Raw genomic sequence first — 25,481 nt, 5'->3', positions numbered from 1 at the left:
AGCCAAAAACAATCTCCATCAAAATGCAGACATCCTGTCAATGTCATTCTGCAGAAAAAAGCAGTCAGAACCGAAGAGAGCGAGCGAGAGAGATGTTATTGAGAGGATGACTAAGCATGCGTTGCTGCAGGTCTGCATGTGTGTGAGTGTTTGGTGTGCAGGAATGTGTGTGTGCATACAGTGTTTTGGTAAGGTGAGTGTGTGTGAAGGCCTGTAGCCTCCTGCTCTACTGCTGGTCCCCTGCCACTCCTCAGCATTGATTTAAACAAGCTGCTTCTGAGGGCTGAAAACTCACTGACCTGGAAAAGGGCAGAAAGAGGGAGAGAGTGAGGGAGAGACATTCTGTATGAGGGTGAAGAACGCACAGGAAAAAGAAAGAGAAGCAGAGGGCAGGAAGAATGGGTTAGAGAAGAAAGAAACATTTGCATCTGGCTACACCCCTTTAAAATCTTGAAGCCACCGAGATTTAAAGTCAACATGAAACTAAAATTGACCCCCATTTATTTTCTTAATTCATGTTCCTAGGGTTATTGTCCACATTGTAAAATAAGTGAATAAATAAAACAATTTGTTAAAATATTATTTGACAACAAATACATAAAAAAATAAATAAAAAAAAACTGAATTGTTTTACTCTAAAATATGACATATAACACACGTAAATTGGATTGTAAATGCATTTAATATTATTAATATAAACTGTATTATATTTACCTGCATATGTCCAGATTTTTACAGTTTATATTAATATTAAATAAAATAAAAATAAAAATTAGAATACAGTTTATATTAATAATATTAAATAAATAAAGTATTAAATACATAAATTAATTAAATAAATCAATGTAATTTACATCATGACTATACCGTATATTAATACAATATAAATTAATTAATTAATTAAGCCAATATTAATATAATATAATATAGTATTTATATTATTAATATAATCCATTATACTTATTTTTCTATTTTTTATTTTATTTTCAGAAGACCCAAGTTTGAAAACCCCTGGTTCAGACAACATATTGTTGACAATGAATCGACAGTGTATTCCTAAAGTTTAACACGTATTGAATGAGCTGTCCCTCAGTGTCATTTTTGTTTGTGTCAGCTGATCAGGATCCAAACCCAGTCTAAAATCTATTAAGCAAAAACACAACCAAGAATCATCTTTTTGGTCAATTACAACCCCTATCCTGCTCACTGTTGCCTTGTTTCATGGCGAGTGTGAAAACTCAGTCTGACGGAGTACAGCACAGGCTGCTCGTCTGGAGTGCAAGTTCTGTGTCCCTCACTGCACCGAGAACAGGTTTCAAAGGTGCGCCACAGGAGTGCATTATCATGCATCTGATGGTGGACCCGCCGTCAGCTCATTCCCCAAATTTCAGCATTTCCATCATGAAATCATTTAAAATAATAAAGGCAACGAGATTCGTCTCATCACTGTAGCAGCCAAGTGGAAAATAACTTTGCATTTCAAATGGCTTTTCATAAAGGAGACAGGCGGCTTCTCTTTTGTCAGATTAGTGCACTAGAACCTTCAGAATGGGAATGAAGGGAGTGTGTGAAAGCACGTACACACAATCACACACTCAATGACAGTAAGTGGAGACAGAAAGCGCTCAGTCTTAATGTGTGCATAACCTGCACCTATCGTTGCAAGACGAGCAATATTTGGCTACTAAATACCCAGTGTTCCCTCTACTTATGATAACATACACAAGACTTCCTCCTGTTCAAGTAGGTCAGGGCTTGTGGGACAAAAGGGTCAAGGCTGGAAGGAGAGAGAACCAGATTATTCCCTGTAAAGTCATTGAAAGCTGGTGTGGTGCTACTGCAAAGCTGCAGATACTGCAAACACAAGCTGGTTTCAACAGGGCACTGACACAACTCCATTTCATATGATATAGAGACTGTGATTATGAGCTGAATCAGAGTCACGGCTTACCATGAACATGGCTCTGAAGTTGCTGAGGTCAGTGAAGAGTTCCTCCACGGATGTCTTCTTTGAGTCGATGGCGAAAAACTCCAGCATGTTGAGGTAAAGGGTCACCATATTACTGTGCATGATCTTCAGCTTCTGATACTGATCTCTCGCCTGCGTAGAGAAACTGTGAGGAATCATTGTCAAGGACTTTTCCAAAACAGTATTGAAAAGTGAATGAGAAAACATGTTGTCAACAGGATTTTCATTAAAATAATTTAAGGAATAATAAATTTTCTTCTTTATTGTGATACTTTGGTTAAATGAATTAAATAAAATGGTTAAAAAAAAAAAAAAAAAAAAATCATTTTCAGTTGTTCCAGAGTAAAAATGCTGTTTCTGATTGCAGGTAACAAATTAACCCCCAAAAACCAATGACCCAAGGAAACAATCATCCTTACTTCTGCACCTTTGAACATAAATACACAAAAAAAGTTCAATAAATCAGCAGTAATTTATGCAATTGTTAATTCATTTCAAGTTTATTATTACAGTGCTCTCTCATTTCAAGGCAAGGAAAGTTAATCTTTTATTTTATTCTAACAGGTTACCATTTGGAAAGGATGTTGTGAAATGCCAGAGATTAAGCGTAGTTTCCGCTAAGAATGAACCAAAATGAAAACAATTCACTTTCAATGCCTGATCGCATGACTACAAGTCCATAATGCAACACTTGCTAAAGTTGTGCAACACGCACATGCAAAAACCCAGACACATATCGTATAAGAGCATATAAATAGTTCACATGTAAAAGTCCAGTTCATTTTAATTATGGTTAAAACTGCTGCACTTCTGCACAGAGCCAAACGCTTTATCCATTACTGCTCTTTATCCAATTAAAACTGTGCTGGTGTGTTCAGTAGGAGCCAATGCAAAACATGTAATTTATTGGGAAAGCATGTATACACACAGGCATTTTATTCTTTAACAAACATAATTATAGATGGCTAAAAAGTACTTGTAGACAGTCATTTATACCAGTGTTTATGTTATGCACATTTATTTGCAGCCCACATGCATTTATATCGAATGTAAGCATGTGGGCTGCAAATGTCTGCAAAGCCCATGTTTTTAAGGTGACCCTTATAGCAACACCGAACAACCATAAATTCATTAAGATCTTAGCAAGTTTAGAAAAAAAAACTAAATTTTTCACTTTTTAAAGGGGTCATTGGATGCAAAATTCACTTTTATATGGTGTTTGCATATAAATGTGTCTTTGCAGTGTGTGGACACACCACCATACAATGAAGAACATCCATTCGCTCCTTTATTTAATAATCAAAAAGCCTAAACACTCTCAATAATCAAGCCGTTTGAATTTTCAATATGACATCATATTGCTCATGCTCCGCCCACGACCACTGACAGACTGTCCCGTATTAGCATATTTCCGCCCTCAGCCATTTGCATACTGTCCACCAAGGCAGATTGCCAAGACAGCACTTTACTTGTCTTGTGTCAACATCACCCATGGAAGAGAGGGGTGGGGTGAGCAGTTGCTCATTATCATTTAAAGAGACATGCACCGAAACGGGTCGCTGTGAACAAAGCTGTTTTTGAGGAGGTAAAAAGGGTGTTGTTTTACACAAGCATTGAGGAATTTTAACCAAAGTTTACATGAAGACCCTAAAGAATCATACCAACTTGTGGAAAATAGGCATTTGATGAGCCCTTTATAGATAATGAGAGAATGGAAGTTAACCCCCTGGGGTCGGCCGTTGCGATTGTCTCGCTTTTTTTCTTATCAGTGCAAAAGAGACTCAGATAACTCCGTCGAATTTTGTCATACAGGCAAGTGTTATACATCATTCAAAACTGTCTTTTAATTGTGTACACTAATAAAAAAAACAAAATGTTGAGTTTTTCATTAAAAAAAAGAAGAAAACAAACGATGCACGTTCTGCCGTCTCTCTCAATGTGAAGTTCATTCTGAAACGCGACAGAAAATGATCTGTAACTCCGCGAATGCTTGTCACTGTGACATGAAACGTCTTTACAAAGCTTGAAGTCTCCATTTTTTTAAATGATGTAAATCATGTCAAAAACAAATATTCTCTGTTTAATCAAATTAAAACTAAAATTGTACCGCAAATGGTTATGGATAATTTATAGCACGTGATTATATAGCATGTGTTCACGCCATCTCTCATGCTGTTAAGTGTAACCAGTGTGGGACCTGCATTTAAATAAATCTACACCAGTCTACAGAGACAGATGCAGTTGTAACCTAAAAAATGTATTTGAAATTGTTTTGATCTAATGGACCGATGCCACTCCAATTCATTGTTGATCATTAGTTGATCAAGATCTAACTCTTTTGAAAACATGAAATGATAGTTGGATGAAAATGTAATTTTACTATCGGTGCACACCTCATATGTGGTGGATAAACATGCCGATTTCCTTCAAATTTCTAATAAAGCACATTAATGCAGTAAAATTCATACCTAAATGCACAACTTATATAGGGTTTTGCTCTTTTTTTCATGGTAAAGTGACATTTGCATGGAATTGCTCATAAGAAATATTAATAGTTGCGCATGTCATTAATTAACACATTAAACGTGTTCACTTGCATATCACATGAACACTGCCATATGTGTGCACACTGAAAAATAACATGCTGGGAACACAAGTCTGGTGTGAGAAAATGGGATGGGTGAAAATCTTTGATGAAGATCAAAGTTTTCCTTTTGGAATGGAGAGTGAAACAATCTACTGTACATACATGCCGACAAAGAAAGAAAACAGTGGGCCAGAAGGAAAATATATACATATACATGTGTGTGTGTGTGTCCTTGGGGTTGGACAAAGATTTTTACAGTATATAAACATATTCTTATTGTTTACTGCTGTATGAGTGAAGTTTCACTAGGATGTAGACCTATAACCCACACATATTCACTCTCAAGCGCAAAGAGCTCTTTTTCACATCATAGTCCGCTTCACTAAGCCACATAAAATGTCTATAACAAACATTAGCATTATGTCTCACACATACACGCACTGACACTGTGACTCTTACACACGACATGAAAGAGAGAATCTGGGTCTAATCCTTGCTGTGAGGTCAGGAATGCCTATGCAAAGATGGTAAGCTTTACTTCAAATATCATAACTAATATTTTCGACTTTGATGTGGTTTTTAATTAGTAATCCTGTTTGAAGCTGGTGCCTCACATCACACTATTCCCACCTCCCCCCAAAAAAATCTGTTAAAACTTTAAATCAACGTCCAAAGAAATGTTGCTTTTATTACTGCCATTAGCTTGAGAGAGAGAGAGAGAGAGAGAGAGTGTGTGTGTGTGTGTGTTTATGAGGTGTGTGTACGAGCTGGCCGCGAGGTGAACTGTTTTCAGGAGGTGGTGTCAGATTGACTTGTGAACTCCACCACGGCAGTCTCAATGAAGCGCAGTTACACTACAAACAGATCTGTAGTTAAGTGCCACAACAGATAACAATCGCACCTGCTGTCATTCGCCTGTCCTTCTTACGTTAAAGCCAACACAATTCTTCAGGGGATTTCTTGGGGGGGGGGGGCTGGGTCCAGCAGGCCTGAGCACCGCCTGCCATGCTTTCACGCTCCGAAAAACTGCAACTTTACATCACTGAATGGGCAACGATCAACTCCTGGCCTTCTCGGCACTTCAGGATGCCGCGCCGTCCAGCGTGCCCTCAGCAGGCCAGGGCAGCAGGCTTCGACTCACAACAGCCATGTGCTCGAAGCCACCATGCAAGCTCCGACCCACAACAGCATCGAAACCACCATGCAAGTCATCATCATCTTCTCCATCAAGCAGAGAAGAAAACGATGGCAACTTGCACCATGACTTTTGACACTCACGGACAATTTTCAACCACTTCAAAAATTGTCTACGATTGCAACTGGCAATGCAAGTATCAATTTAATGAGGTGCTCTGAAATAAGCTGATGGTTCTTTTCATACTTAAATAGATCTTTTCCATAGTTCTATTACCAGCTTCCGGTTCCATAACACTCACCACTTTACCTATGCATGTATGTATGGATGAATGTATGTATGTTTGTTTTGGTTTCTGATTCTCTGCTTGCATACAAAGTCCCTTTTACGATCTTGATCTTGTTACATGCTCTAAGTGCTGTACATGTTAAGGAATAATTATTTTTCAGTGACCATGAAAGATACACTTTTCTTAGAATAAATTAATAATCAAAGAGTTCGTTGGAACTGATTAATTGATTGTAATATTAATTTGGCTTACCTCAAAGTAATCTAATTAACTGACCCAAATATTAATAATTAATCATAATTGGTAATTATGGATTATTATTAATATTTCCCCTTTGAGCTAATATTGTTATATATATATATATATATATATATATATATATATATATATATATAGAGAGAGAGAGAGAGAGAGAGAGAGAGAGAGAGAGAGAGAGAGAGAGAGAGAGAGAGAGAGAGAGAGAGAGAGAGAGAGAGAGAGAGAGAGAGAGAGAGAGAGAGAGTGTGTGCTGTTTTATATGCATTAGTGTGTTTTTGCTGAATTGAGCAAATTCTCTGCTGTGTGGCAATCTACTGTCCTATATTGCAACAGATTCTTTGTAAGCTCACCTGAACAGCTTACTTGCATAATCTTCCTAGGCAAAGTAAAAGTGACTATTAGCCAGAACTGACTAAAAAGTAGTCATCTAGAAACAGGACAGAGCTACTCTAACCCACACATTTCACACCAGGACTCAGGTCCTCCATGACTTATTCATGATGAAGACATAAGGGAGGGCAGACAGGCCGGACAGCGATGCTTGTTTGGCATACACATGAAATCTTTTGGGAGTTCTTTCGGTGGCATACACACACAGATCTGTTTTGTGCGTCTCCTCTGCTGTCTTTTATACTGCGAGTTCATTCACGCCTTCCAAATATGGAACGGAGAATGGGGCGCAGGGGACGTGCTCACCTAATGAAAGGAGTCGGACAGACGGTGTATGAGAGCGAGATAAGACTTCATTAACGTTAATACTGATCTGGTTGCTGGTGCTAAGAGCTCAGAGGAAAGAAAAGGGCCTGTGCCGTGTGGAGCCAAGCGGTGTTAGCAGTAACAGAGGAAAGAGAGAGGAATGTGGGTTCTGGGTTTTTGTTCTAAATGACAGAGAGCTAAACTAAATAGAGAGAGAGAGAGGTTGATGGCTGACCCTTGAACACAAGTTCTGTGCAGAGGGATTGAAAAGCATTGATTTTTTTCCTGTACACCTGAGCTTGTTAAGACTCTCATACTGTACACTTACACAACACTAAGACACACTATTAACAAACACACCATAATACAGTACCTGAGACCCACGCAAATGCATGTGGACACCCCCTTCTAATGAACTATTTCAGATGCATACTAACAGGTGCATAAAATAAACACAGTCTCCCTAGTCATTTACAGTAAAATAGAACATAGCAAAACAATGCTATATGCTGTCATAGCAGAAAAGGGAGGGCCAATCCTTAATGTCAATTGTTTCAAAATAAAATGTTAAAAACAAGCACATATGGATGTAATATTCAGGTGTTTACATACTTTTGGCCATTTAGTGTCCATAAAATGTCATGTAGTGTCCATAAAATGCAGCCTCTGGTTAGATTGTATATTTTTAGAGATGCAACGCTGGCGAATACTGATAATCTTAATCATGACAGTGTACTGTACAAAACGGTATGTACAATGTTTTGCACAAGATTACATTTAAAGGCCCATTCACACCAAGGATGATAACTATAACGATAACGGTAAAGACATAGTTCTAAAAATTGTTCTAAATGTAAAAGAATAACAGTCCACACCACAAATACTGTATAACAATAACGGCACAGTAAAACAATATCATTGGAATCACTTTCAGAACGATTTTTTCCCCAGCTGATGAACGATAAAACAACTGACAGCCAATCAGAATCCATTTTGTTTTAAGAGCGAAAGCATTTAAAGTGACAGACTACAAAACAGCAATCGTTATAGTTATTGTTCTTGGTGTGAAGGGGTCTTAAATGTTATTAAATTATTATTGATTTTAAAAATGAACTCTAAGTGAGTGTTAGATGATGGCAAAGGCAATTCTAAATGACAAACAAAACAAAAAAACATTAAAGAAAAACTCCAAAATCAGCTGACAACTGCTATGGTACCAATATATCACACATCCCTAATATTTCAGCACATTACTACGTTGATGCCCATTGTAAGAGGCCACTGAAAATACCCACCAAGAGCTGCCCACCAAGTGAGCATATTTTTGGCATCATCAGTGTTTTCAAATTTGAAAAACAATACCCCAAAATGCTGTCTAGCAGGGTAGCTCTCTAGGATTTGAGTCAATGCATTCATAAAATATATCGGTAGGGACAAGGCCCTAAATGTAGCTATTAAAAAAAAAATAAAAAAAAATTAAAGGCTAGAGCAGACAAACAAAAAAAAAAGCAGAAAGGGCAATAGAAAAATAAATAAATAAACAGAAAAAAAAACAGTATGGATGAGAGGAGGGATGTAGGGTGGAAGACAGTCCACTATGTGGCTGGTGAGTGAGATAATAACCTCCCCTGGTAGAGTCTAGCTAGGACAGCGTGAAGGGCAGAGCAGTCGGGTCAGACCCAGAACAAGGAAATCACTGGATCATGAGCACCCCACTAAAGTAATAAAGTCAAATCTGTTTTTTTTGCCCATGAAACAGCAAACACACCAGCAAAAAATAAAACATTCGGTAAGCCTGAGCCCAAGACAGAAAAATTAATAACGAAGCTACACAAGACTACCTGCTCCACAGAGATGTACAAAATGCACTAAAAGAAAGGTTCATTGATGATTATTAGGGTATCTGTTTTGATCAGCGTTTAGTTTGTGCCACTGGTATCTCCCCTGGCAACACGTCTGGCTTTCAGACATTTGCCATTAGCAAAGGAGACAACATCAAGACCGCAGGAAATGATTTCGAGAGCAATGACAGACAGCAAGGAAAAGAACTAACAAGCAAGTACAGGAATGTACAACTCCATTATCAAACCAGGTTTCACAAGCAGCCCGGTGAAGTTCAATATAAATAATTTATCTGCACACGCCAACATAAACTCTGATTAGTGTTTGTGAATGTGTGTGAGGTTGACAAGAGTGCCAGAAAATGTGTTGCCACCATGTGCAAGAGAACTAACAATGTAGATAGCAGCACAACAATAAATAAGTGTGTTCAGACAAAACAAAAAAAAAGAAACAAAGAAATGTACAGTGTGTGTGTGTGTGTGTGTATATATATATATGTGTATGCAAACGTGTGAAAGGATATTGCCATCTTGCTGTGGAACAGGTCCTGCTGGTCGTCTGTGGAGCTGAAAGTGTCCAGATCCTTCTCCAACTGCAGCAGGTGTTTCTCCATCTGTCTCAGGCTCTTCTCAAGGTTTTCTGCTGATACTACACACACAGAGAGGTACAGATTTAAAACAATGCACTGACACGCTTTACTTACAGCAGATCCAAAATGCATGTTTCCAGTAGGGATGCACCGAAATGAAAATTCTTGGCCGAATTTTTTCACCATTGCATTAATGAAATAGTAAAAATGTGCTTTTTACTATTTTGTCTTGCTTTTCAGAGAAAAAAAAAAAAATCATCAAATTACAAAAATACAATTTAAAAATATTTGTTTAACACTGAACATTTTTTGAACATTCCAGCAGATATTATACAAACAAAGCACAGTATAACTTAAAATAAATAAATTAGTAAAAAAAAAAATACATAATTTATTTGGCCATCTTTGAAGCCCCCCTTCTTGAATAGCCTTTAACAGACTGCTGAAAGAATGTAACTATGCCTACAACAAAAAAAGTTCATTGAAAAGTGCATAACGTGGATGAACCCACAACAAATGAATAACAAAATTCGAGAGGGTTATTGCTCCAGGGGGTGGGGACTTCTGAGACATAACCATCTAACTGTTGAGCGGTTGAGCTTGTCCTCCGTCTTACAAATGGGTTATTCTCTTGGAGGATCTCATCGAACATGTCAGACGGTGCACAGCTCATCTGTAGTACGAGCCCGTTTTCTCTCTGTGCTGTTTTCTAGTGTTGGGTCCGAGTCCACCTATGTCGAGTCCAAGTCCTTAACAATCGAGTCCGAGTCCAAGTCGAGTCCGAGTCCAAAGAGGGCCGAGTAGGACTTGAGTCCAAGTCCTTAACATCTGAGTCCGAGTCGAGTCCGGCCGAGTCCACAAAGATTTAAATGATTTGAAATGGACCTTTTATAAAGACAGTTAACTGTTGCTGCTACTGTACGTCTGACAAGCCGTTCCGCTTTCACTCCACACATCATGTTCTCACACAGTGAAACATATATTGTGGAGCAAATAGGACACTGACAATGTGCCAACAGACAAGACAGAGCAGGCTACTTTTGGTATGAAATAAACTCTCAGATTTCAAATTTTGTAATTTTTATGAAATGCAAACCAAAAATACTGTTTTGTGGTGCTTTAATGTGTAGGATCTCAGTTCAAGCAGCACATGAACTGATAATCTCTTCTAGTTATAGCACAAATTAAACATAAATGAACACCAGAACTGCAAAAAGAAATCAATACACACCATTTTTCAAGTTCAAGTCCACTGACTTTAATCTACTAACTGGTGTGGTTTGTTTGTCAGACAAAAATGGTGGATATCTGCATTATGAGATTGGTAAGATTGCCTGTCAATCAAATTCCGGCGAAAGGTCTCACCACTGAGCTCTTAAATTAATATTTCAACCTTTACAAAAGGATTGCAATGCAGTTGCAGTCATACATTTACCCATCTTTCAGAATCTGCAAGGTAATGCTCAAGAATGCAACACGATGCATTAAGAGCCAGGGGGAAACTTTTGAGCAAGATGATGGTGATGTTTAAATTTTTCTTATTTTGTTTTACATGCTAATATCTTATTTAGCCTCTGAAGGGCAGGACTCAATTAATTAATGCATTTTTAAACAAAATAAGAACAATTTACACAAATTATCTAGTTCAAAAGTTTACATCCCCTGGCTCTTAACGGATGCTTCCTTCTTGAACATCACTAAATACATGCCGGGTTTGTAATAGTTGTGTATGAGTCCCAGGGCCCTATTTTAACGATCTGAAACGCAAGTGTCAAAGCGCAAAGCGCAAGTAACTTTGTGGGCGGGTCTTGGGCGCTGTTGCTATTTTCCCGGCGGGATAAATGACTCTTGCGCCCGGCGCAAATCTAAAATGGGTTGGTCTGAAGCAGCTTCATTATTCATAGGTGTGGTTTGGGCGTAACGTGAAATAAACCAATCAGAGCGTCATCTCACATTCCCTTTAAGAGCAGGCGCGTTTGTTCTAAAGCGGATTCCTATTATAACGGCGGATTTGCCAGGCGCGCGCCAGGAGCGGTTCACAGCCGAGGAGAGCAACGCTCTCGTCAGGGAGGTTGGGGATGGAGAAACCCACCCAAATTAACTTTGGTTAAAAAGGTGTATGATAATTTGGGTAAATGTGTAAGCTAGATGTATGCTTTTATAATAAATTGTCTATCTATCTATCTATCTATCTATCTATCTATCTATCTATCTATCTATCTATCTATCTATCTATCTATCGTAATAATGTATGATTTGCAAAAATGAAAACTGCTGCTTCTGTGTAGATGAGAGAATCAAAGTATGCGCGTTGTGCACACGCTTCATTGATTATGGCCAAGCATGCGCCCTTAAAATAGCATATGAATAACATGCGCAACGCGCCACTGACTTTAAACCATTTTTTCCTGGTTAGTGGCGCAATTGTTTTCTAAACCTGCAAAATAGCATGAAGGAACTTTTGCGCCGGAACACACCTCCTTTTTTGCGCTGAACCGCCCAGGGAGCGCAAGTTCATTCCCTAGTTTAGCGACGTGCTTCTGTGGAGGGAAAAGCGCACTTTGCGCGGGTGCAAAATAGGAATGACACATGCGTCGGTGTACAAAGTCAATTGCGCTGGGTGCAAGATAGGGCCCCCAGTGTGAAAAGATGGATCTCAAAATCATACAAATCACTGCTAGTAAGGAGTCAAATATGCAGAAGATGCTGGAAAATCAAAGAATGTGCAGGAGCTGGAGGATTTTTCTGAAGACCATTGGGCAGTTTAAGTGTTCGGTACAAACAAGGGACTCATGAACAACCATTACAAAAAAAAAAAAAACATTGTGGATACTTCAGGTAATGACACACAATATTAAAAATCAAGCCCATGTAATTTATCTAGTATTTTGTCTTGTGGACTAGGCTATTAAACATCTGTTATGTGAAAAAGCTTTTTCAGGGCAGTACTAAATAGAAACAATGTTTTTATGATCCTTATTAAAAAATAAATAAAAATAACATTTAGGAGATTCTGCAAAGTGTATGTAAACGTATGACTAAAGTGTAAATGTAACAAAAATCCTAAAATTATTAGAAGCCAAAATGTTGCTATGGTTATCACGTTCTCATGTTGCTATGGTTACTATGTCAATCATCGCAATTTCATGACTCACAGGACTAAAATTTAGCGGATTAACTCCCACATTTAAATGCAGTTATCACTCTTCATAATTTGCAATGTGAACGTAACCACTGGTCCTCTAGAAGCATGAAAAACAAAACTATTATTTAGATCAATAGCGCTCCCTTTAAGCCATGACTTAGGCCTACTTACCGCGTTCTACACTCTCACTAAAACTCTCGTCATAAACACTGAAGTTGTCCACACTGCACAGTGAATCTCTTATTTCTATAGCGTCTAGACTTTGTTTATGAGGGGATTTGCGAAAGTATAAATCTTGCGCTGATTCTGAACATACATTTTGAGCAATTTCTCCGCATGGTGACTCTAAAACGCCTCTGATTTGCCACTGCGTTCATGCGCTTAATATTCATGTCTGTGATTGGCTAAAATGCTCAACGCTGAAACAACACAAGGAGTTTCGTTTCATTGTTGAATAATATTGTGTACTCCAGTGCCCGGACTTGACTGTACTCGGAAAAATTTACTCGGATGGAGTGAAGTTTTCTTAGGTTTCATGAAAATGGTTCCCTGTGAATAAGCAAATGCTAAAATCTAAAATTACAATAAAATGACTGCACAAAACGTGAAATGACAAGTGTAATTATTATTATTTAAAAGATCTTGAAGTCAACAGCAACATAGCCTACAATAATAAAGAGCCGCTCAATAGTAAACCATTAATTTCTGTCTCATTTACCACCGAGGTACTTTCAAATTTCACAAGCTTTTGGCTGGCTGGTAGCTGGTGCTAATTCCCATCTGTGCCTAGCTGTGACATTAGGTGCTTTAGCTTATTTCACCTGTAGTATCTTTGCTCGTTGATGTCCGGAACATGTCCGTTATTTTGGAGCATTTTGCTGCCTCCTCCTCCATATTTTTTTTCCTTTTGAGTCTGACCTTCTCAGCACCACATTTCCCTTTTCTTTTTTGTCTTTCCATAATTTGGGGTTGTTTACACCTGGCCACTTCATGCGTTTTCTCAGATCGGATAGCTATCTGATTTATCAAAACGATTCCATGATTGTGTTAAGCGTCTGCGACTTACTTTCACTTTGATTCACTTAGTTTGCACGTTGGCTTGATGAGTAGATGCTCAGCTGCGATCGGATTCGGATTCAAATCCGTCTCGAATGCGTTTCGGAGGGCATTTACACCTGGTCTTTTTACGATCGGATTGCTATCCGATCACAGAAAACGCATTAAGTGGCCAGGTGTAAACAGCCTACTCACTCACACACTGTCTGTTAACGTTAGTCTTCCAAAATGTACCATGTCAAAAAAGAGGTGTTCGATGGCTTTACGTCATAGGCCGACAGGCTATGCCATTTGGGGAGGGGCCGCTCACTGATCCCCCTATATCTTTGAAAATCCTAGACATGGTTGGACCTGCACTTCGTTAGTGCTTTCTGATTAACCTGTGTTTCTATTGAAATAAAAGGCTGATGCGGCCCGTCGTACGGGTTTAGCAGAGAGGCTGCACAGTTTGACCGGATGGTGTTGCTAAGAACTTGCGATGTATAACTATTATCAGACCCTCGCGGTCTCAAAACACAAGTCCCGACTCTCCCGATTGCCACTCCGGCCCTGGTCTCCATCACCTAGCGGCTTTCTCAAATCCAACTCGGCCTGGATCATTTCTCCACACCGCCGACATGTTTGCTGCATTTATAAAGCATGCGCCTCTCACTCTACACTGGTTACTATTTGATCGTGTCATCAAAAACATCATTGTTCGAACATTCGGTGCATCCCTAGTTTCCTGATGACAAACACTCCTCAGAAACCAAGTTCTGTTGGACAGGGACATTCACTGAAAAAAGAAAAAAAAAGAAAAAAAAAAAATGATAGAGATTTCAGAGCTTTAACGGAAGGGAAAATTTCAGTCTGTTCCTCAAACAAAGCTGCAGTATGTCTTTAGAAGACTCTGCAGTCAACCCTGATACAATCTGTTGTGAGTCCTTTTTATAGCTAGACAGCAAACAATTCCTTTAAAAAAAGTAGAGAGAGTTGACGTCTCTTCTTTCACACACTGTGAGAGACGTCAACAGTGTAGCTGTTTAATCATTTTTAACTCTGAGGTCTCACTGGTGTTAATTTTATATATATTTTTTTTATTTCAAAGCATTTATTGCCATTTGTTTGCAATTTTTGTTTTCTATGCAATACATCTGATGTGTTTGGTTTATCTATGCAATTACAAAACGAAAAAAAAAAGATAATAATAAAGAGCAGGGTAACACTTAACAATAAGGTCTCATTAGTTAATGTGAGTTAAAAATTTAATTACAATGAGCAATTTATTTGTAACAGTATTCATTAATCTTTGCTAACATTATATAACAAATTACTGGTAGTTAATGTTAGCTCAGATCCATGAAATATTGTTAACAGATAAAAAGTAATGCATTAATAAATGTTGAAATACAAATCGACTAAGATTAATAAATGTTTTGGAAGTATTTTTCATTGTTAGTTCATGTTGACTAATGTTAACAATTGGAACAGCATTTTATCACATGGTAAAGGCTACATTTTGCACATCTTAAGTGTGTCTTCAACTGAAGTGTAAATGTGCGTAGTCAATTGTATGAACACCTGTCACAGTGACTGTGTGTGGAGGTTACTATTCTCAACATTTTATCGAAATCACATTAGTGTTCCTCTCTCACACACATCACTGAATAGGTATTCAGTGCAGACTCATTTAGGATGTACGAGGTTAAAATTGATGCTCTATTTATTTGTGTGTCTGTGTGTGTGTGTGTGTGTGTGTGTGTGTGTCTGTGTGTGTGTGTGTGTGTGTGTGTGTGTGTGTGTGCGTGTGTGTGTGCGTGCGTGTGTGCGTGCGTGCAGGGGAGTTTGTTTCAGAAATTACACACGTCAGCTTTATAGCGTACCATTTCTAAAAGGTTCAATGTCCTATTATAATAATCTGCTATAGCAGACTCTATTACATAAAACTATCAATTTTTTAGAGATATATTTGGTTCATTATTATTACAACAGTTCTGGTAAGACCAAACCAGGCCTGCATCTTTCACCTGTTCCTCACACATGCTGGTAGTTTGATGAGGTAATTATGTGACTTTAATAAGAGGCTCAGGTTTGATTAAGCAGACACTGTTAGGAGGGGACGATCTTGCTCCATGCACAGTGTTAGCTTAATGTGATGGGACACATTGACTGAACCTCATGGGTTGAGATTTGGCTTATATGTGCGCAGCTTAGCAGGATATTATTTATTGCATTATCATGCGGAATTGTGTAAATGTTAAACTATTTAACGTAATCTGCTTATTTAAGGCAGACTTTTTTTTGGGGGGGGGGGGGGGGGGGGGGCAATTTGAGGTTTTTAGCAACTAATTGTGCCTCTCACACTGTCCATATCTTGGCCTATAGAGTCAAAGCACACATTTTACATTTAGAACAGTACAAAGCTGAATCAAAACCAAAGTGCATGTACACAACCACACAGGACAAGCTGAATGCAAAAACCTCACTTTAGCCACAAAAACTCATCTCTAGCTCCCTCTCATGGAGTCAATGTAGAGAGGTAAATGTCTCTATCTGGTCTCACAGTACAGTGTCAGAAGTAGCAGGCACTGGCACTTTGAGTGTGACCCAAGAGTCCAGCACCTACAGACATATCTGTCAATTTGAATATCTGTAAGATACATTTATTCATGCACAAAGTATTATTATGCAGCATGTTGGGGAGACATGTTCTAAGCAATTAGCCTTGTGAACAATAAAGTACCAAACCATTCAAAAGTTTGGGTTTGGTAAGATTTTATTGTAATGTTTTTCAAACAAAAATTCATAAAATATTATTACAATTTAAAATAACTGTTTTCTATTTTAATATATTTTAAATGCAATATTTCAAATGTTGAAAACTATTGACCTGCCTAATATTTTTGTGGAAAAAAAAATCAGGATTTTTTTATTAATAGAAATTAAAAAGAACAGTATAATAAAAGTTTTTGAACAAACTTTCAACATGATTAATCTGTGTTGTTTCTGTACAGGTCAAAGACAAATGATTTTGAATTTAGATACATGGCAGGATTGGTTGCGTTTACATAAAAAAGAATAAAAAATAAAAATAAAAAAAAAGTATACATCTATACACAAACTAAGCACCAATTTCATCTTTCAGACACCATCTTCAGATCACAGAATCAAAACACACAGGATTGTGGGATATCATAGGCACCAAATGATACATCTATGCTGCCTGCAGAAGCAGTATTTTTCAGCTTTCGGACAAAGCTGCTGTCTAGGTAGTTAGCTCATTAGATTTAGAAACGCATCCACTATGTTTCGGGTGCCCTTTCTTAAGAGCCACTTTGGTAGCAAAGTGTGAGCCAAAGGAAATAAAAATGTAAAAGAAAGCCTCAATAACAGTCAGCAGGTGCTTCTGAAAAAAACACTAAAGAAACGCACATGTATGAACCCTCCATTAGCAGCCACTGAAGGGAATCACCCTAGACCTAACCGCACCACAATGGGAGACAAAAACATAATAGTTGGGGAATGACAATAGCTAATTCTTAATGAAAGCATCTCCAGGAGAAAAAACATACATCTGCAAATGTGAGCTCTAAAGGACAGAATAATGGAAGTAATATCTGTAAAACAATCAAAGGCTGTTTTCCTGAGGGGCGTGCAGGGACAGACGTTCAGTGTGGTGGGGATATGTTACCCATAATGCCATTTCAGCTTTGATGAAGGGCACAAGAGCAGGCAGCACTAATGAAATGGGGAACGGGAGAGAAAGAGACAGACAGGGAGAAAAAAAAGTGAAAGTAATAAAAAGCTGCAGAGCCAGAGTAGGAGAAAGAGGACATGACAGAAAAACCTACATTGCTCCAGCCTTCCTTCCTTGGGAAACAAAAGGAATGTCTGAGCTGCTCATTTCAATACAGTGAAACTAAATTGTGACCATGAGCCATCAAGCACCAAGAAAAAAAAAAAAAAAAGACAGCAAAGCATCATAAAAGCACACCTTATGGGTTTGGAGCAATGTGAGGGTGACTAAATTATATAATTCACTTTTTTTAGGTCAAATTCAGCTAACAGTTTGTAATTAAGTCAACATGAATCAAAAATCAACCCCATTAGGTATTAATAAATGTCCCTGGTCTTACTGTGAATCATTCTTCAAAGTATATTATTATAAAAATAAAAATAAATCATAATAGTTAATACTGTATAAAAATGTAATAACATTCCCAGCCTGTGAAACTTTCATGTTCAGCTGATGCAATCAACACACTACACAGCCAGAGAACAACGATATTAACCAATAATATTACAACCTAACAAGTCTAACAATCCAATAAAATCCCAACTACTAAGGCCCCTCCATCATTTCCTGCTGACTTATGTTTCATTTAGAAAAACACAAGTTTTAAGTTCCCTGTAAATACTTTCTCTAAGGCTGACAGACATATAGGCAGGGAATCTTATTAATCACTCTCTCTAATAATCCTGTTTTATTGCACTGCCAAAACTCTCCCTACCCTGCTTTCTGGAAGCATTAGGTAACGCAGTGAGTTGCTCTGGTCCTGTTGTGACTCTGCCTCTAGGGCTGCCGAGGGCAACGTGACCTCACACAACGGCCCCTCGGCTTCTCTCTGTCTGCTAAAACACACACAGGCAGATAGACATAGACTGTCTGAAAATATCAGCTTATATTAGTGGATTCTAATCGTGATGTGTTCAGATTAAGATTTACAATAAAAGGATCCAGAGATCTGACACAACTCACCGGCCTTATAATTAAGAGCGCACAAACGCACACATACAAGCTGACATTATCTCTGTGTCTAGTGTTGCTGACAGAGTGTGAGCAGCAAAATGAGGCTGTGCAGCACAGAGGACATCAAGAATTACAGAAGTCAACAAAAACTCAAACATAGATAGAGGTAGTTCATGTGAGAGTGATGTTAAAGACCAGTTAAAGTACCATCTCATGTTGGCAGCTATGAACTGAAGACTTTTTTTTTTTTTTTTTTACTTTTCAGATGGTCAGCCAGGGAGTTGTTAGGGCAGCTAATCACCTTAAACCAGCAAACTATCCTCGACTAATTAAAGCATTGTATAATTAAGGCAAAATAAATTAAAAAGCAAAAAATAAAACAGTAATAGCAAAACAAGTTAGCATTGCTATTTTTTACTAAAATAAAAAATAAAATACAAGTATATCTCACAATTTTGTAATTGCATTGTAATACTTAAATAAATAAGATTGATTTATTTACAACAGACACTGTTTCTGAGTACCTCGACTGGCCCGGTCCACATGTTGTAGATCATCCACAAACTTCAGCACTTCAGGGTATTTCTCCTCACAGATCTCTGCCAGGAAATTCAGTAGAGTGGACTTCTGATCAGCCGATTTAGTGTCCTTCAGCTGGGACACAGAGAGATAGAGAAAGACAGAAGCAGGGAAAACAATTGTTTAATGTGGGAACATTAAATCAAAATAGAAACAAATAAATACATCCATCAAAAAAAATGCAGATATTTGGTTGTTCAGAGCATTACAGAAACGGAGAGAGAATCTTGAAGGAAGCCATTGACGTCCGCTGCTTTCACGTCTGACAAGTTAATTTGATAGTACACTGAAATTGCCGCCGGACAAGAAAAGCAAGACATTTTCATTGTCAGTTATGATTATCATCGTGGCACAAGGATACAAGCCTTTGTAAAAGGCAGAGCAAAAAGCATTTGATTAACGCAGATAGCACAAACATTATTAAGCTCTTTTGGGTGGTGTAGCTTGACGATTTAAGAAGCTTGATTACCAAGCGTGGGGGGGTGAGTGAGAGATAGAGATAGAGATGAAGTGAAAATGGAGTTCCAAATAAGCCCTTATGAAATGAGAGATGAAATTGGAGAAATCGACTTGCCATCTAGTCCATTTCAGTTCTCACCACTATCTTGTGTGCTGCCATTTCTTCTTAAATGTATGTGTTCTGACAGAAGCTTTGAGCTGGATATACACACTGGGTTCAACTGGATAATTTCAGTGTCAGAACATTTGGAAGCCGCGTGAAGCATTAGACAATTGGCGGGGGACGAAACTAGGGCTTCTCAAAAATCCTAAGTAGTAAGCTGGAACAAAAATATTCTACAAATTGCTTGTGCATATATTTAAATCAAATAGTACGAAAATTATAATGTAACAAAGAAACCCAAAATATCGAATCTTATCCTGTAGTTCAACTCACTGAGGTCTGTGAGAAATCTTTAATATCGGTTCTCTTCTCAATTGGAAAAGTTTTACAGGAAACATTCATTGAGATTCTGACGTCCAAGACATACTGAACCGTCCTCTGCTGATGAGATCAAACAGTTTTTTTGAGTCACACACTCAAAGAGAAGCGCTTTCAAATCCTTTGACAACAAAATATGCTCAGATAAACCCACTGTGAGCAAAAGAAGAAGATACTGACAGGTTAAACTCAGAATAAAACAAACAAACAATCAGATCAACAGAGGCAAAGAGAGAACATCAGGATGGGCCCTCAGGCAAGGAACTTGAAAGGCAGAAACCAACACACTTTCTCTGTTACTCCTGCCCATCAGGGACTGCATCACTATGTGCAGATGTAGAGATCTAGTCTTCCTCTCGGCAGTGAGGACGGATCACTCCATCCGATACGCAAGGCCCTTAAGTGGATATTAGGACAAGTTTGAAGACAAGCGTTGATATTATATATAATATTATAGATCACCGGTACCCATGGATGATTTTATTTGAAAGCAATTGATACTTTTATTAAAAGTGTCAGTAAAAACTATTACATTGTTGTTGTAAATGTTGTTCTTTTGAAATTTCTAATCATAAAAAAAAAGTATCAGGATTTCCAAACATTGAAAACAATAATAAACTTTTGACAACCAAATCAGCATATTACAATGATTTTTAAAGGATCATGTGACACTGAAGACTGGAGTAATGGCTGAATGAAAATTTAGCTTTGCCATGCCATCACAGGAATAAATATATATTAAAATAGAAAACAGTTATTTTAAATTGTAATAACATTTGACAATATTACTGTTTTTACTATATTTCTGATCAAATAAATACAGCCTTGGTGACAATAAGAGACATCTTTCAAAAACATTGAAAGAAAAATCTTACTGACCCCAAACTTTTGAACAGTACTATAGATATAAGACTAATTTAAAATAAAATGTAGATTCTGTCACAATTTAGTCACCCCTAATATAATTCCAAGCCCATATGCCGTGCACGTGACTGTGAAAAAAAATATATGGAAGGAAAAAGCTAAAAAAAAGGCTAAAAAAAAAAACTTTCAAAAGGAAAAAAACATAATACTTGAAAAACAATTTTAACACATTTTATTAAAAACATAATAAAAGTAGTCTTAATGACTTGTGTTCATTATTCTTAGATATTTTAACAGCTTCATGGAAAAAAATGTCAAAGTAATTTGAGTTTGGAACAACATGGGGGTGAGTAAATAATGACTGACATTTAATTTTTGGGTTATTCCTTTATAAAATGTCTGAATGTGAGCATGTCCACATACAGTCTTCGGTCTTTTATCAGGTCTTCTAGGTGACATGATGAGCAGGAAGGCATTTCATTATGCCGGAGAAAGTCACAAATGCAGTGATGGCCGTTCTCTGATTTTAGCACCACAGAAAAGGGAAGGAGTGAAAGTACAGTAGTAATGAAAAAAATGGATGGCTAATAAGAAAGAAAGAGAGAGGCGGATCAAGCCTGATAAAATCCAATGCCAAGTCACCATGGAAACCTAAGTAAATCTCTATGGCTTCTGTGGTAATTAATTATACGGCCCTTCTGCCCTTTCCCCACTCACCTAAATCAGAACATTTCACCCAAACATTATCATTAGACTAGCTAACACAATGCTAGGACTCTTGCTAAGATGTTCTGTGTTTAAAAATCCATTAGCATTACATTAACACACCTGACTAAACAGGAATTAAAGACTGTCCTTTTTCCGACAAACACATATATGTCTGCATTACGTCATTACTCTGAGACTTATCTCTGAAAACAGAAGAAGAAACCATAAAGTGGTTTTTGGTCTCTGCACTTTGATAGATGCCAGAAGATACGGCTATTGTGGTCTTGAGTGCTTGATAGTGTTAAATCAAATGAGATCTTCTTGAACGCCAGGCGTCTCCAGCGAGAGGCACTTTAGATGGGCCGACCGATAGGGGTCAAGGTAACGGGAAATGTGCGGGAGGGAAGTGAAGGACGCGCAAGCAGCAGCCGGACGCTCGTGCCTGATGGTGACTCAGCTTTGGCTCCTCCACAAACATCAGACACATATAAATTATCATCTTATCGGCTTCTTCCCAAAAACAGAGAGCAGGAGGAGGGAATTTGATGGAAAATGCCCACGGTTCATGTGGGTGGGCGTGTTTCTAATACGAAGAGACCTGATAAAGGGGCTAATAATTCACAGAAGGAGAAAATATGGATAGCAGAATGCATGAATGCCTTCAGGGCTGGCTTTACTGGATGAAATAATAACATCGGCGGAGGTTCTCATGGAATACACTTTCTCCATGAAAACAGCCCAATACAGCCTCTAGACTTCATGTATTTGATCCAGAAGTTTTAAAGCTGTTGTTTTATAAAATTGTAGCCTTAGAAATCCATTGAATCACAAATTTGACTTACTTTAATCCATTTTGCAGATGTTTCCATAGAGAAAATGTGGACAAAAAGTGTGCCAGCCCAAGATATTAAACTCAAACGGTTGTTGTGACTCTTTCTCTGTACGTACTTTGCAGAGTGAGCTGAGGTTGAAGCCGAAGGACTGGGCGTTCCGTGAGCCGGCGTTCATGAAGTTCCCCATGAGCAGAATGAGTTCCAGCAGCCTGCTGAAGGGTTTGCTCTTCCTCACCTCGTCGCAGGCTGCGTTCACTGCCATGATGTCTGGACGCAAGTTATTCACCTGCTCTTCAAACTGCAGCTTAAACAGGATTGAGTTGAGCCTGGGCCTCAGACGCTTCACACTACTCATCTGGAAGAAGATAAAATAAGCAGAAAAGCATGGTTGCTTTAAATGTCAGTGAAATAGAACTTAAGGAAACAAAAATGGAAATAGTAATCTTATCATTTTCTCCTGATTTTAAGTTTAATACAACACCTCTAAATCAGAAACAAAAGCTTTATTCCTGAATGAAATACATTTCTTTCAGATCTGAATGATATACAAGATGAATTTAGAGTTTATTGCAATGCATGCTGGTTTACATTCTAACTGAAATCACATACAAACTAGTTAAGATGAATCATTACATTAATTTTATTGAGTCATGTTTTTATGGTGGAAACTCTCATTCATCTCAAATTGCTTCTCCTCAAAGCCTGCAAACATGCATATATGTGTTTGTGTGTGTAGTGTGCATTTAAGAGTTGTGTGGGGGGCGGGGGGAGGCCACAGTTTGCCCCATAAAAGCCAATTAGCAATCACAAATTAAGGGTGTAATTGAGATATTCAATACGGAGATATGATTAATATGTCTAGAGTTGTTTTCCATAATCAGATATCATCTCTCGTATATGCACGCACAGTGCAATCAGTCTGGATGTGTGTATAAACTAATCCAGGGATCATTTCATCCTTGAAGACAAATGACAAAGGACCAAAAGCAAAACAAATCCAAATTGAAAAAGAGATTGATGGAAAGGAAGGAAGGGAGACTGAGAAGAGAAGGTAAAGAAAATAGGGCAAAGCCAAATGCCTAATTTATGTGTGTAAACATTCAGCAAACTTGTAGAAGACATCTTCTGTGTTGTCAGGCAGCGCTAATCTGCAATGAAACAGACTCCGATTCAAAGCTCTCCCAGCCATAAATGTTTGAGGGGGATTTGTACCCTCCCCCTCCATAAAACTCACACCCAGCACATATAATGAATTATTCATTCGAGCTTCTAGAAAGACAAAAAGTTGGAATTATCAGGAAGTTTCAGTAAAGTTGGAAATCACAAAGATCAGGTACCGGTATATAAAACACTTTGGGGACTGACACCGGACACATGTGGTGCAATGAAAAAAGACAGACCGTCTATCAAAATATAGTATAAAATGATGCTTCCATGAATAAATAAATGATGAGAAGCTGGAAATTTAGCAAACATGTTGCCTTGTAGAATCTGAACTGAAAGCTACCATGCATAAACAACATGAAACCGCATTAGCAACTGTAAAAATAAATACATAGTATTCCAAAATAAAATCATGTCGGGTGGGAATTGATTTTATTCAAAAGGATTTGATTGGATCTTGCAAATTATATGATTGTTTTTGTTTGTTTGTTTGTTTTTCAACCACATAGCCTTGGTTGTCAGTGAAAGCTGATAGAACAACAAACAAGCATTTGCTTTTGTTTTCTTCTTTAGAAAAGCTAAACACTGATGAACTGCATTCAATAAGACCAGAGAAATAAAGACAGTAAAGAGGGTCAATTTTGACATTATGTGGTCTAGACATTTCACATCTCAATTAGAGTGCTGTCTACAGTAGCAAATATTCTCTTTGATCAGTGTTGGGAGTCTTTATGCAAACAAAAGCAGCTTCTGAACAAAAGCAGCTATGCATATGTTAATCTAGTCAGAGTGTAAAAGTGTTATTTGCTGCAATTTGTCCAATAACAATGTTTAACAGACAAGAAACTGGCATTGATCAAAAATGCAGTAAAATAGAAATATCAAGAAATCTTATTTGAATTTTTAACAGTTTTGCACATTCATATTTTTTGTATTTTTTTTTTTTTTTTCAGTCATGCGATCCTTCAGAAAATATTCTAATATGGTGATTTGGTGCTTAAGAAACATCTCTTGTTATAAGTGTTGGAAACAGTTGTGCTGATTAAATGGGTACTTCACCATTAGGAAAAGGCCTTAAACATGGCTAGCAGTAGAATGTTGACATTTTTTAAAATTGATTCTACCTGACAAGAGAGGGGGAAAAAAGAAGGAAAAAAAGGCTGTTGTCTTCTCTTTTGTCAAATAGGTAGGAAAACATCCAAGGCCACTCCCACAAGTCTGATATGGATAGGCCTGACCAGAGTCAAATGATGCCTTGCTTGAGTGGGAAATACTTCTTAGAAAACATTTAGACATAATGGTGTAGACTTGTATTTTCCCAGATGCAATAATTCAAAGAGTTAATGATTAGCAGGACTAAGTTAGGCTGTATTCACACCTGTCTTGTTTTGTTCAACTGAATCAAACTCAAGTTCGTTTCCCCACTTGTTGCGGATCTTCTGGGCAGTTATGAAAACAGCAATCGCACTCGTGATTGAACTGAAAAAAAAAGAAACTGAAAGAAACGGCCATTCCGTCAGTTCCGCCCGAAGCAAAATGCTGTTGCGTACGGTAAGAAAGCTGCCATTATGTTTCATTTTTACCATAATGCTGTTTTTCAGTGATAAACCTACACTTACAAATACAATAACTGTCCTGTTATTAACCCTCTGTTGATCCGACTGTCCGTACAAAAGTGCAGAAGTATAATCTGTAGTTTTCAAGAAAGCCCTGGACCCATCAATAGTTTTGCGTTATCCGGCAGACTTAAAATTACACTTTAATATTATAAACTGTGATGCATTTATTGCTTAATAAAAGTATTAATTTCCTGCAAAAAAAATATACTGACCGTAAACTTTTGAACAGGTGTGTGTGTGCATATATACCGTATAAGAGCAAAAGATCAAACCCTGAGACATAGGGTATATTATATTATATTATATTATATTATATTATATATATATATATATATATATATATATATATATATATATATATATATATATATATATATATATTAGTGGTGGGCCGCTATCGGCGTTAACGCAGCGCGATAAAAAAAATATCGCCGTTAATCTATTCTCCAAGTTGGGTTGGGAGCGTTGGGAGCTGGCTC

At 37.7% G+C, this 25,481-nt stretch overlaps 1 protein-coding gene across 2 annotated transcripts in view; it reads right to left on the bottom strand.

Moving 5' to 3' along the window:
• The window catches only part of diaph3 (diaphanous-related formin 3), a 323,176-nt gene that overhangs the window by 91,287 nt on the left and 206,408 nt on the right, over positions 1-25,481 (bottom strand). For both annotated transcript variants that reach the window (XM_079856725.1, XM_079856726.1), the window contains 4 exons: positions 22,335-22,574; positions 18,820-18,949; positions 9,300-9,424; positions 1,952-2,116 (listed from right to left, as the gene is read on the bottom strand). In XM_079856725.1, the coding sequence (XP_079712851.1) occupies positions 1,952-2,116; positions 9,300-9,424; positions 18,820-18,949; positions 22,335-22,574 (660 nt within the window). The remainder of the gene's footprint in view (positions 1-1,951; positions 2,117-9,299; positions 9,425-18,819; positions 18,950-22,334; positions 22,575-25,481) is intronic.

Source organism: Squalius cephalus (genome assembly GCF_949319135.1).
Source record: "Squalius cephalus genome assembly, chromosome: 22".
Taxonomy (NCBI): domain Eukaryota; kingdom Metazoa; phylum Chordata; class Actinopteri; order Cypriniformes; family Leuciscidae; genus Squalius; species Squalius cephalus.
The sequence above is the reverse complement of the archived record's forward strand: the minus strand, read 5'-3'. Positions and strand labels throughout refer to the sequence as shown.